The following is a 13,809-nucleotide window of genomic DNA, read 5'->3' as shown; positions in this document are numbered from 1 at the left end:
TACACGGATAGGAAAGGTTTAAAGTGATACGGACAGGTACACGGATGGGAAAGGTTTAGAGGGATACGGACAGGGACACGGATAGGAAAGGTTTAGAGGGATACAGACAGGTACACGGATAGGAAAGGTTTAGAGGGATACGGGCAGGTACACGGATAGGAAAGGTTTAGAGGGATACGGACAGGTACACGGATAGGAAAGGTTTTGAGGGATACGGATAGGAAAAGTTTAGAGGGATACGGACAGGTACACAGATAGGAAAGGTTTAGAGGGATACGGACAGGTACACGGATAGGAAAGGTTTAGAGGGATACGGACAGGTACACGGATAGGAAAGGTTTAGAGGGATACGGACAGGGACACGGATAGGAAAGGTTTAGAGGGATACGGGCAGGTACACGGATAGGAAAGGTTTAGAGGGATACGGACAGGTACACGGATAGGAAAGGTTTTGAGGGATACGGATAGGAAAAGTTTAGAGGGATACGGACAGGTACACGGATAGGAAAGGTTTAGAGGGATACGGACAGGTACACGGATAGGAAAGGTTTAGAGGGATACGGACAGGTACACGGATAGGAAAGGTTTTGAGGGATACGGACAGGTACACGGATAGGAAAAGTTTAGAGGGATACGGACAGGTACACGGATAGGAAAGGTTTAGAGGGATACGGACAGGTACACGATTTGGAGAGGGCCTTGGTGCAGGAGTTTCTATGGCAGGACCTAGAGGAGTTGGCCTTGAGTAGGGCTGAAAGAAAAGAAGGACCCTCATTGGCCCTGAGGTACAAAATCTGATGTTAAAGAAATGCAGTTGGGCAAGCACAAATAACTTCAGTCAGAAAACAAAAGGGAAAACAAAGCAATATTGTGTAGGTTGCAAACCTCCCTGGTTCAATTCCTTCCCCCGATTGGGGAAGGGTGACAATTACGGTAACCCTTTCCCGCCTTTCGCTCCTCGTGATCAGTCGGTGATATCGCCATGCCAACGAGCGTGACGGTGCCCAGGGGGAGTACGTGCTGAGTGTCAAGCAGAGGGCTGAAGGAGGAGCCAAATACCTGGGGAGGGAGTGTCCCAGTGAGGGCATTGTCCAACTGGGCAGCCCTACTCCGGAGAATTCAGGACACTCACACACACAAACACGTATGCACGCAAACACTGACACACTAATACGCAGTACAGACAAATTCTACACACACATACACACACAATTATTTAACACCATAAAAGGAGCTCCACTCTGTGTCTGACCCCGGGAGTGTGTGATGGGACGGTGTGGAGGGAGTTTCACTCTGTGTCTGACCCCGGGAGTGTGTGATGGGACGGTGTGGAGGGAGTTTCACTCTGTGTCTGACCCCGGGAGTGTGTGATGGGACGGTGTGGAGGGAGTTTCACTCTGTGTCTGACCCCGGGAGTGTGTGATGGGACGGTGTGGAGGGAGCTTCACTCTGTGTCTGACCCCGGGAGTGTGTGATGGGACAGTGTAGAGGGAGTTTCACTCTGTGTCTGACCCCGGGAGTGTGTGATGGGACGGTGTGGAGGGAGTTTCACTCTGTGTGTGACCCCGGGAGTGTGTGATGGGACGGTGTGGAGGGAGTTTCACTCTGTGTCTGACCCCGGGAGTGTGTGATGGGACAGTGTGGACGGAGCTTCACTCTGTGTCTGACCCCGGGAGTGTGTGATGGGACGGTGTGGAGGGAGTTTCACTCTGTGTCTAACCCCGGCAGTGTGTGATGGGATAGTGTGGAGGGAGTTTCACTCTGTGTCTGACCCCGGGAGTGTGTGATGGGACGCTGTGGAGGGAGTTTCACTCTGTGTGTGACCCCGGGAGTGTGTGATGGGACGGTGTAGAGGGAGTTTCACTCTGTGTCTGACCCCGGGAGTGTGTGATGGGACAGTGTAGAGGGAGATTCACTCTGTGTCTGACCCCAGGAGTGTGTGATGGGACGGTGTAGAGGGAGTTTCACTCTGTGTCTGACCCCGGGAATGTGTGATGGGATGGTGTATAGGGAGCTTCACTCTGTGTCTGACCCCGGGAGTGTGTGATGGGACGGTGTGGAGGGAGTTTCACTCTGTGTCTGACCCCGGGAGTGTGTGATGGGACGGTGTGGAGGGAGCTTCACTCTGTGTCTGACCCCGGGAGTGTGTGATGGGACGGCGTGGAGGGAGTTTCACTCTGTGTCTGACCCCGGGAGTGTGTGATGGGACGGTGTAGAGGGAGCTTCACTCTGTGTCTGACCCCGGGAGTGTCTGATGGGACGGTGTGGAGGGAGCTTCACTCTGTGTCTGACCCCGGGAGTGTGTGATGGGACAGTGTGGAGGGAGCTTCACTCTGTGTCTGACCCCGGGAGTGTCTGATGGGACAGTGTGGAGGGAGCTTCACTCTGTGTCTGACCCCGGGAGTGTGTGATGGGACGGTGTGGAGGGAGCTTCACTCTGTGTCTGACCCCGGGAGTGTGTGATGGGACGGTGTGGAGGGAGCTTCACTCTGTGTCTGACCCTGGGAGTGTGTGATGTGACAGTGTGGAGGGAGATTCACTCTGTGTCTGACCCTGGGAGTGTGTGATGGGACAGTGTGGAGGGAGATTCACTCTGCATCTGACCCCGGGAGTGTGTGATGGATTTGGTGGAGGGAACTTCACTCTGTATGACCTGGGGAGGGTGTGAAGTTATCGCATAGAGTACACGAATATAAGCAGGATTTTTAATTGTGGAGATTGTGGAGAAATACGGAGATGTCGCTCAATTTTCGAGTCTGCCTTGGACAACTAGCTCCCCCTCCTGACAGCCCCTGGTACCGCAGTACACTCCTTCATTTGTCCCTCTGCAGAGATGAGTGGATGGGCTGAGTTCTTACTGGAGTCTGAGAGGTGACCTGATAATTTATTTTATTTAGAGATACAGCTCAAAGCAGGGCAGGCCCTTCCGGCCCTTTTAGCTGCGCTGCCCAGCGATCCCCGATTTAACTCTAGCCTAATCACAGGACAATTTACAATAACGAATTAACCCACTGCCCGGTACGTCTTTGGACTGCGAGAGGAAACCCACACAGTCACTGACTGCTTACAGACGGCAGTGGGGATTGAACCCTGGCTCACTAGTATGGTAGAGCTTTGCCGACCCATTACAAATTAATGAGGGGCACAGATAACGTGAATTGTCACGGTCTTTTCCCGGGGTAAAGCGATTCAAAACCAGAGATCCAGGACATGTGCTCTTCCCACTGCTGTCGAACAGGGGCAACTGGGACTAGCAGAGGTTTGGGCTGAATGGTCTGTTTCTGTGCTGTATTATTACCCTTAAGCTCCTCACTACAAATTTTAGTGCCCCCTTTGTCTCCCATTTGTAAGGTAAAGACATTAAATTTGTAATGAGGGGAAGATTAGGGCTTTATTCCCTTGTGGGAAAATGAGGGGAGATTTCACAGAGATACAAAATTATGAGGGGTAGAGATAGGGTTTTTCCTCTGAGGTCACAGGTTGAGGGTGAAAGGTGAAATATTGAAGAGGAATCTGAACGAAGACTCCTTCGCTCAGAGGGTGGGCGAGCTACCAGAGGGACTGCTGTGTGCAGGTCCGATTCCAACATGTAAGAGAAATTTGGGCAGTTTCTCCATGATGCCACCAGGAGCCTGAAGACTCACACGCAACGTTTTAGGAACAGCTTTCCTCCCCTCAGCCATTAGGGGCACCACGGTAGCGTAGCCTGTTGGCGTGATGCTGTTACAGCACAGTGGGGCATCAGAAAATTCTGACATCGGAGTTTGTACGTTCTCCCCGTGACCATGTGGGTTTCCTCCGGGAGCTCCGGTTTCCTCCCTCAGTCCAAATACGTACCGGTTAGATTAATTGGTCACTGAGAATTGTCCTGTGATTAGGCTGGGGTTAAATAGGTGGGTTTCTGGGTGGTGCCGATGAATCCCTAAATATAATGAAAATAAATTTCTGAATGGTCCATGATTCTGTGGTAACCATCTCACCATTTTGCTCTCCTTTAAAAGAGGTAATTTTTATATATATTTCTTCCCGTAACCTATAGTAACTTTTTTCAGTAGACAAGGGGAGAGTGGGACAAGAGGCAACTCTACGACTGCAGAGTAACAAGTTTCACAACACGTCAATGATAATAAACCTGATTCTGATTAAGGTACGAGAGGAAGGTTTTAAAAGGGGGCCTGTTTTTCACTCAGAGGGTGGTCAGTAGATGGAACGAGCTGCCAGAGGAAGTGGTTGGGGCAGGTACATTAACAATATTTAAAAGAAAATTGGACAGGTACACAGATAGGAAAGGATTAGAGGGATACGGAGAGGTACACGGATAGGAAAGGTTTAGAGGGATACGGACAGGTACACGGATAGGAAAGGTTTAGAGGGATACGGACAGGTACACGGATAGGAAAGGTTTAAAGTGATACGGACAGGTACACGGATAGGAAAGGTTTAGAGGGATACGGGCAGGTACACGGATAGGAAAGGTTTAGAGGGATACGGACAGGTACACGGATAGGAAAGGTTTAGAGGGATACGGACAGGTACACGGATAGGAAAGGTTTTGAGGGATACGGACAGGTACACGGATAGGAAAAGTTTAGAGGGATACGGACAGGTACACGGATAGGAAAGGTTTAGAGGGATACGGACAGGTACACGGATAGGAAAGGTTTAGAGGGATACGGACAGGTACACGGATAGGAAAGGTTTTAGAGGGATACGGACAGGTACACGGATAGGAAAGGTTTAGAGGGATACGGACAGGACACGGATAGGAAAGGTTTAGAGGGATACGGACAGGTACACGATTTGGAGAGGGCCTTGGTGCAGGAGTTTCTATGGCAGGACCTAGAGGAGTTGGCCTTGAGTAGGGCTGAAAGAAAAGAAGGACCCTCATTGGCCCTGAGGTACAAAATCTGATGTTAAAGAAATGCAGTTGGGCAAGCACAAATAACTTCAGTCAGAAAACAAAAGGGAAAACAAAGCAATATTGTGTAGGTTGCAAACCTCCCTGGTTCAATTCCTTCCCCGATTGGGGAAGGGTGACAATTACGGTAACCCTTTCCCGCCTTTCGCTCCTCGTGATCAGTCGGTGATATCGCCATGCCAACGAGCGTGACGGTGCCCAGGGGGAGTACGTGCTGAGTGTCAAGCAGAGGGCTGAAGGAGGAGCCAAATACCTGGGGAGGGAGTGTCCCAGTGAGGGCATTGTCCAACTGGGCAGCCCTACTCCGGAGAATTCAGGACACTCACACACACAAACACGTATGCACGCAAACACTGACACACTAATACGCAGTACAGACAAATTCTACACACACATACACACACAATTATTTAACACCATAAAAGGAGCTCCACGCTGTGTCTGACCCCGGGAGCGTGTGATGGGACGGTGTGGAGGGGAGTTTCACTCTGTGTCTGACCCCGGGAGTGTGTGATGGGACGGTGTGGAGGGAGTTTCACTCTGTGTCTGACCCGGGAGTGTGTGATGGGACGGTGTGGGAGGAGTTTCACTCTGTGTCTGACCCCGGGAGTGTGTGATGGGACGGTGTGGAGGGAGTTGGGGTCACTCTGTGTCTGACCCCGGGAGTGTGTGATGGGACGGTGTGGTGGGAGTTTCACTCTGTGTCTGACCCCGGGAGTGGGTGATGGGACGGTGTGGGGGGAGTTTCACTCTGTGTGTGACCCCGGGAGTGTGTGATGGGACGGTGTGGAGGGAGTTTCACTCTGTGTCCTGACCCCGGGAGTGTGTGATGGGACAGTGTAGAGGGAGATTCACTCTGTGTCTGACCCCAGGAGTGTGTGATGGGACGGTGTAGAGGGAGTTTCACTCTGTGTCTGACCCCGGGAGTGTGTGATGGGACGGTGTAGAGGGAGTTTCACTCTGTGTCTGACCCCGGGAGTGTGTGATGGGACGGTGTGAGGGAGTTTCACTCTGTGTCTGACCCCGGGAGTGTGTGATGGGACGGTGTAGAGGGAGCTTCACTCTGTGTCTGACCCCGGGAGTGTCTGATGGGACGGTGTAGAGGGAGTTTCACTCTGTATCTGACCCCGGGAGTGTGTGATGGGACAATGTAGAGGAGCTTCACTCTGTGTCTGACCCCGGGAGTGTGTGATGGGACAATGTAGAGGGAGCTTCACTCTGTGTTTGACCCCGGGAGTGTGTGATGGGACGGTGTGGAGGGAGTTTCACTCTGTGTCTGACCCCGGGAGTGTGTGATTCGACGGTGAGGACGGAGTTTCACTCTGTGTCTGACCCCGGGAGTGTGTGATGGGACGGTGTAGAGGAGTTTCACTCTGTGTCTGACCCCGGGAGTGTGTGATGGGACGGTGTGGAGGGAGTTTCACTCTGTGTCTGACCCCGGGAGTGTGTGATGGGACGGTGTAGAGGGAGCTTCACTCTGTGTCTGACCCCGGGAGTGTCTGATGGGACGGTGTAGAGGGAGTTTCACTCTGTATCTGACCCCGGGAGTGTGTGATGGGACAATGTAGAGGGATCTTCACTCTGTGTCTGACCCCGGGAGTGTGTGATGGGACAATGTAGAGGGAGCTTCACTCTGTGTTTGACCCCGGGAGTGTGTGATGGGACGGTGTGGAGGGAGTTTCACTCTGTGTCTGACCCCGGGAGTGTGTGATTCGACGGTGAGGACGGAGTTTCACTCTGTGTCTGACCCCGGGAGTGTGTGATGGGACGGTATGGAGGGAGCTTCACTCTGTGTCTGACCCCGGGAGTGTGTGATGGAACAGTCAGGATATGTAACGCCGCTCTCAATTAAATAAATTTCCCTGTGCAAATAAATGTTAATCATAACACAAAAAGCACAAAACACAAAATAGTGTTAATCATTTTTTTTTATGATTCTGTGTCTCTCCTGCTGCTGTACTGCTGATTCACCAGTCGGTGGCAGTGTTAGTGCTGCGTTCAGAATTCCTGGGATTTTTGAGGGATTTTCGGGATGCACCTTCTGATTTGTGGGGATAGCACTAAGTTTTCTCTTCCCGGACACACTCTGACTGCACCTTCTAATGAAAAATCAGTTCCTGGGGTTGATGAGAAGGGGATGGCGAGAGAGATTTTATGTTTATGGTAACTTCCATGTACGGTACATGGTATCTCGTGGATCTGAAGGAGACTGAATGTCCCCCATGTGCTGCACAGTAACACAGGTGGGGTGGGGTGGGGCGTAGAGGCCGGACAGGGCCGTGGAAACCGGGAAGTTGTAGGGAGTCAGAGAGGGTTACAGACGGATATGGTGGGCAGGAGAGGGTTACCAAGATGGGGAGGGGACACAGGGATGTGTAGGGGTGGAGGGGAGGGGTGTTGAGACCTGAGAGGGTTACAGAGAGGGGGAGAAGTTTCTGAGAGGGAGGGGTGTAGGGGCCAGAGACAGGAAGAGGTTTAGGGAGGGAAAGGAATACAGAGAAATGGAGAGGTGTAGGGTTCCCGGGAGAGGGGGCGGTTACAAAGATGGAGAGGGGTGTCAGGACCACAGGGGGGTTACAGAGACAGGGAGAGGTTTAGGGAGGGAGAGGATTACAGTGATAGGGAGAGGTGTAGGGGAGGGAGAGGATTACAGAGATAGGGTGAGGTTTTAGGGGAGGGAGAGGATTACAGTGATAGGGAGAGGTGTAGGGGAGGGAGAGGATTACAGTGATAGGGAGAGGTGTAGGGGAGGGAGAGGATTACAGTGATAGGGAGAGGGGTGTAGGGACCACAGTGGGGTTACAGAGACAGGGAGAGTTGTAGGGGAGGGAGAGGATTACAGTGATAGGGAGAGGTGTAGGGGAGGGAGAGGACTACAGTGATAGGGAGAGGTGTCGGGACCACAGGGGGCTTACAGAGACAGGGAGATGTTTAGGGGAGGGAGAGGATTACAGTGATAGGGGGAGGTGTCGGGACCACAGGGGGGTTACAGAGACAGGGAGAGGTGTAGGGGAGGGAGAAGATTACAGTGATAGGGAGAAGTGTCGGGACCACAGGGGGGTTACAGAGACAGGGAGAGGTGTAGGGGAGGGAGAGGATTACAGTGATAGGGAGAGGTGTCGGGACCACAGGGGGTTACAGAGACAGGGAGAGGTTTAGGGAGGGAGAGGATTACAGTGATAGGGGGAGGTGTCGGGACCACAGGGGGTTACAGAGACAGGGAGAGGTTTAGGGAGGAAGAAGATTACAGTGATAGGGAGAAGTGTCGGGACCACAGGGGGCTTACAGAGACAGGGAAAGGTTTAGGGGAGGGAGAGGATTACAGTGATGGAGAGGGGTGTAGGGACCACAGGGGGTTACAGAGTCAGGGAGAGGTGTAGGGGAGGGAGAGGATTATGGAGAAGGGCTGGAAAGAGATACAGAGATGGAGATGTGTGGTGTAGGGGAGGGAGAGGATTCAGATGAGAGGGAGATGGCCACAGAAGAACAATTTGGGAGGGGGCAAAATTTAGGATAATTACAACAGCTGTTTGCCGCCTTGGCCTCAGCCCTCCTCGTGATCACTCTGCCTGATCGCCATGCCAACAAGAGTGACAGTGCCCAGAGAGTGAACGTGCCTAGCAGAACGTTCAGGGAGAGGGCAGGAGGTGGAGCTGATACCTGGGGAAGGAGTGTCCCCGGTGCGGGCAATTGTCCAATCAAGCCAGTGGACTGTGGAACCAGTGTGTAGCATTGCACCAAGTTTGCGTCACAAACACACGTACACATGTGCAGATACACTTTGACACAGACACGCACGCACTCTGTCACATGCTGACAGATAAGCACGCACAGGCAAAGTCACATCTACACATAGACACACACACGTGTGCACACAGAGAGACAGCCACTTGTACACGTATACACCTCTGTGAGTGTACAACAGGGGTTCCCAACCTGGGGTCTACAAAAACCTTGCTAATGGTATCGGTCCAGGCATAAGCAAGGTTGGAAACCACTAGGGTAGAGGGAGTTTCACCTTGTCTGACCCCGGGAGTGTGTGATGAGACAGTGTAGAGGGAGATTCACTCTGTGTCTGACCCCGGGAGTGTGTGATGGGACGGTGTGGAGGGAGTTTCACTCTGTGTCTGACCCCGGGAGTATGTGATGGGACAGTGTAGAGGGAGATTCACTCTGTGTCTGACCCCGGGAGTGTGTGATGGGACGGTGTAGAGGGAGCTTCACTCTGTGTCTGACCCCGGGAGTGTGTGATGGGACAGTGTGGAGGGAGTTTCACTCTGTGTCTGACCCCGGGAGTGTGTGATGGGACAGTGTGGAGGGAGTTTCACTCTGTGTCTGACCCCGGGAGTGTGTGATGGGACAGTGTGGAGGGAGTTTCACTCTGTGTCTGACCCCGGGAGTGTGTGATGGGACGGCGTGGAGGGAGGTTCACTCTGTGTCTGACCCCGGGAGTGTGTGATGGGACAGTGTAGAGGGAGTTTCACTCTGTGTCTGACCCCCGGGAGTGTGTGATGGGACTGGTGTGGAGGGAGTTTCACTCTGTGTCTGACCCCGGGAGTGTGTGATGAGACAGTGTAGAGGGAGATTCACTCTGTGTCTGACCCCGGGAGTGTGTGATGGGACGGTGTGGACGGAGTTTCACTCTGTGTCTGACCCCGGGAGTGTGTGATGGGACAGTGTGGAGGGATTTTCACCTGTGTCTGACCCCGGGAGTGTGTGATGGGACGGCGTGGAGGGAGCTTCACTCTGTGTCTGACCCCGGGAGTGTGTGATGGGACAGTGTGGAGGAGTTTCACTCTGTGTCTGACCCCGGGAGTGTGTGATGGGGACGGTGTGGAGGGAGCTTCACTCTGTGTCTGACCCCGGGAGTGTGTGATGGGACGGTGTGGAGGGAGCTTCACTCTGTGTCTGACCCCGGAAGTGTGTGATGGGACGGTGTGGAGGGAGTTCATTCCACACTTGACTACCCTTCTGAGTGAGGAAGTTACCCTCAAATATTTCATCTTTCACCATAAACCCGTGACATCCAGTTCAAGTCTCAGCCAAGCTGACTGTAAACAGCCTCCCTGGTTCATCCCTCTTCTAATGTTTGAGGGAAGTTGGGTGAGTGGTTGGGAGGGGTTTGTGCGTGGTTGGGAGGGGTTTGTACGTAGTTGGGAGGGGTTTGTGCGTGGTTGGGAGGGGTTTGTGCGTGGTTGGGAGGGGTTTGTGCGTAGTTGGGAGGGATTTGTACGTAGTTGGGAGGGGTTGGTAGGTCTGTGGTCCAGGTACCAGCTGATGAGACTAGACAGAGTTATAGTCAGGTACACACTAGAAGGGCCAAATGGCCAGTGTCTGTTCTGTGACACTCCACGACAATTTTCCATCAAAGTGGCACCCTGACATCAGCCGACACCGTCTAGTCCGGTGCAGCATCCTCTAACAATACACTGAAAACCACAGTGAACGGTCAGGTCAGCAGGAAAGGTCACTGGCTGCAATCCACCGTCACTGTCGGACAGGCAGGAAGAATCACCGCGGACACTACCCACCCTGCACACCCGCTTCCTCCAAACGCTCCCTCCGGGAAAGCGCTACCGGGATATTGAAACAAAAGGAAACTTTACGCCATCTGAAAGGTTTCTTTTCCCAGGAAGTTAATCTGATTGACCGTACCCCCACAGCCCCCTCGCTGCACTTTAAACTGCTGGGGGGTGGGGGCGGACTGCAGCATGGCAACGTAACACTATCCCAGCACCAGCAATTCCTGCCGCTGTCTGTCAGGAGTTCGCATGTTCTCCCTGTGACCACGAGTTTCCTCTGGGTGCTCCGGGCTCCTCCCACGTTATGGGTTTCCTCTGGGTGCTCCGGGCTCCTCCCACGTTATGGGTTTCCTCTGGGTGCCTCCGGGCTCCTCCCACGTTATGGGTTTTCTCCGGGTAATCGGTCACATGGGCACAAACTTATTGTATCTCCAATGATTTTACAACATTAAACAGCACATATAGTTTGATATTGGAACTTTATACTGCTGTTCATATGCATTTATTCTATACCTGTACTTTAGCTATTTTGATTTAAGTCTTTATTCGTTATAAATGTTGCATGTCACACCCTGGCCAACACTCCACCTAATACATGTAAATGGACGCTCGTGGCCACTGTATTAGGCGCAGGAGAGGAACCCGGTGTGGTTTTCTGCTGCTGTAGCTCGTCCACTTCAACGTTCAACGTGTTGAGCGTTCAGAGATGCTCTGTCATAATGGGTGGTTATTTGAGTTACTGTCCCCTTCCTGTCAGCTTGAACCAGTCTGACCATTGCTAACTCTGAGGGAAGCCTCTTTTTGGGGGTCTCTGGGGAGGGGTTTTGGTCTATTACCAGTGTCCCTCTCTCTGCCCCCTCTCTTTTGGGGGTCTCTGGGGAGGGGTTTCGGTCTATTGCCTGTGCTGAGTGTGTTTCTACCCCTCTCTCTTTGGGGGTCTCTGGGGAGGGTCAGTATATTACCAGTGTCTCTCTCTGCCCCCTCTCTGGGGGGGTTTCTGGGGAGGGTCAGTATATTACCAGTGTCTCTCTCTGCCCCCTCTCTTTGGGGGTCTCTGGGGAGGGGTTTTGGTCTATTGCCCGTGCTGAGTGTGTCTCTGCCCTCTCTCCTTTGAGGGTCTCTGGGGAGGGTCAGTATATTACCAGTTTCTCTCTCTGCCTCCCTCTCTTTAGGGGTCTCTGGAGAGGGGTTTCGGTCTATTGCCCGTGCTGAGTGTGTCTCTGCCCTCTCTCCCTGCGTAGGTTGAAGTCTGAAGCGTACACAGTGATGGTGAACGTGAACGATTACTTGGACATTTACTGTCCACACTACAATGGCTCCGGGCCCCACCACCGGTCCGAGAGCTACGTGCTCTACATGGTGAACTACGAAGGCTACAAGACCTGTAACCACAAGATGGGCTTCAAGCGTTGGGAGTGCAGTCCGTCGCACTCTCCACACAACCCCATCAAGTTCTCCGAGAAATTCCAGCGCTACAGCGCCTTCTCCCTGGGATACGAGTTTCACGTGGGGCAGGAGTACTACTACATCTGTGAGTGTGCAGAGGGGAAAGAGGGACGGGATAGTGAGGGGAGAGCGGTGGGCAGTGGGGAAGGTGGGAGAGGTTAAAGGGAGGGAGGAGGAGGGGGAGCGAGGGAAGAGGGATGATGGGTGAGTGAAGGGGAGAGGGAACGAGGGGGGATGAGAGGAGAGGGAGGAAGAATGAAGTGGGGGAATAAGGAGTGGGGACGGAAGCCCAGATTGAGGGGAGAGGTGAGAAGAAAAGGGGAGTAAGGGAGGGGGAGGTAAGAGGAGAGTAGGGAGGAGGAAGGTGAGGATGGGTGAGAGATGAGGAGGGAATGAGAGCGGGGAGGGGTGAGAGTTTGAGCGGGGAGGGAAAGTGAAGTGGAGAGTCGAGGGCTGATTAGGGAAAGAGTTCTGAGAGGGAGGGGGAGACCAGGAAGGGGGACAGAGAGCTTGAGGAGGTAGGGAGGGAAGAGGCTGTCAAGGGGATGTGAGGTGAAAGAGAGGGAAGGGATGTGGATCTGGTGAGGGGGCACAGGGTTGAGAGAATGAAAGGGGAGCTGGAGGGTATATTGTGTACTTAATGGGGGTCACAGCTATCTCCCTCTCTCTCCCCCTTCTCTCCCCCTCTCTCATCTCTCTCCACCCTCTCCACTCGTCTTTTCCCCCTCTCTCCTCCCCCTCTCTGCCCCCTCCCTCCCTCTCTCCCTCACCCCTCTCTTTCCCGCCTCTCTTTTCCCCTTCTCTTTCCCCCTTCCCCTCCCTCTCCCCTCTCTCTTCCCCTCCCCTTCTCTCCCCTCCTCTCTCTCCCCTCCCTCTTACCCCCTCACCCTTCCTCCCCTCTCTCCCCACACTCCTCCACTCTCCCTCTCCCCCTTTCACCCCCTCCCCTCCTCCCTTCTCTCCTCCTTCCTCTCTCTCCTCCTTCTCCTCTCCTCCCCTCTCTCCCTCCTCCCCCTCTCTCCTCTTCCCCCTCTCCCCTCTCTCTTCTCATTCCCTCTCTCCCTTTCCTCTCCTCCCCCTCCCCCTCCCCTCTCCCTCTCCGGCCCCCTCAGCCACACCGACACACCACCATGGACGGACATGCCTGAGGCTGAAGGTTTTTGTCTGCTGTGCCACTTGTGAGTATCTGAAAGTCGAGTTTATTGTCGTCTGCACAGGTCTGTGATACGATGGAGAACCTGCGGCAGCACCACAGGCTGACCGCATCAGATACACAACGTGCTCACGAAAGGCATAATTAGCCTCATTTTTACAAGGAAACACAATTAGAATGTTGTAGTGCAAAGTGGTCACAGTGTTTCTGTACCGAGGTGGTGATCGGGGTTGTGCCGGTCGGTTCAGGAACCGAATGGTTGAAGGGAAGTCACTGTTCCTGAACCTGGTGGTGTGGGACTTCAGGCGTCTGTACCTCCTGCCCGGTGGGAGCTGTGAGAAGATGGCCTGGCCCGGATGGTGGTGGGGATCTTTGATGATGGACGTGGCTTTGTTGAGGCAGTGTCTCCTGTAGATACGACCGATGGGGGGGGTGGCGGGGTCCACCACTCTGCAATCTCTCATGTTCCTCTGGTTTTCTGGGGCAGCCCAGCTGAGAACACGCCTATCAAGGGTTGATATCCTTCTGCTCTCCTTCCCGGGGCCAGCCCAGTACCCTCACAAAAAACGAGAGGCTTTCTGTGTCCTGATGCACGGCGAGCCCCCATAATCAGGTCCCCCACGTCAAGATCAGGGTAATTGGAAGGGGTTACCTTTGGAGGGATCTGATTAGGTTGCCCTACTCACAGCACGGTGCTGTCTGGAATCCTCGGCCTATATTACTGGGACAATCACATCCCCGTAGCCCTTCACACCCAATCCCCACACTCC

General features: G+C 53.5%; 1 protein-coding gene across 1 annotated transcript in view; it reads left to right on the top strand.

The window, feature by feature from the left end:
• LOC140735121 (ephrin-A3-like) overlaps positions 1-13,322 on the top strand; it is a 90,890-nt gene extending 77,568 nt beyond the window's left edge. Inside the window, exons 2-3 of the mRNA XM_073059914.1 lie at positions 11,682-11,971; positions 12,999-13,322. Of these exons, the coding sequence (XP_072916015.1) occupies positions 11,682-11,971; positions 12,999-13,111 (403 nt within the window). The 3' untranslated portion in view covers positions 13,112-13,322. The remainder of the gene's footprint in view (positions 1-11,681; positions 11,972-12,998) is intronic.
• The last annotated feature ends 487 nt before the right edge of the window (positions 13,323-13,809 follow it).

This window comes from Hemitrygon akajei, chromosome 11 (genome assembly GCF_048418815.1).
Source record: "Hemitrygon akajei chromosome 11, sHemAka1.3, whole genome shotgun sequence".
NCBI classification, from domain to species: domain Eukaryota; kingdom Metazoa; phylum Chordata; class Chondrichthyes; order Myliobatiformes; family Dasyatidae; genus Hemitrygon; species Hemitrygon akajei.
This window is presented reverse-complemented; position numbering and strand designations above follow the sequence as displayed.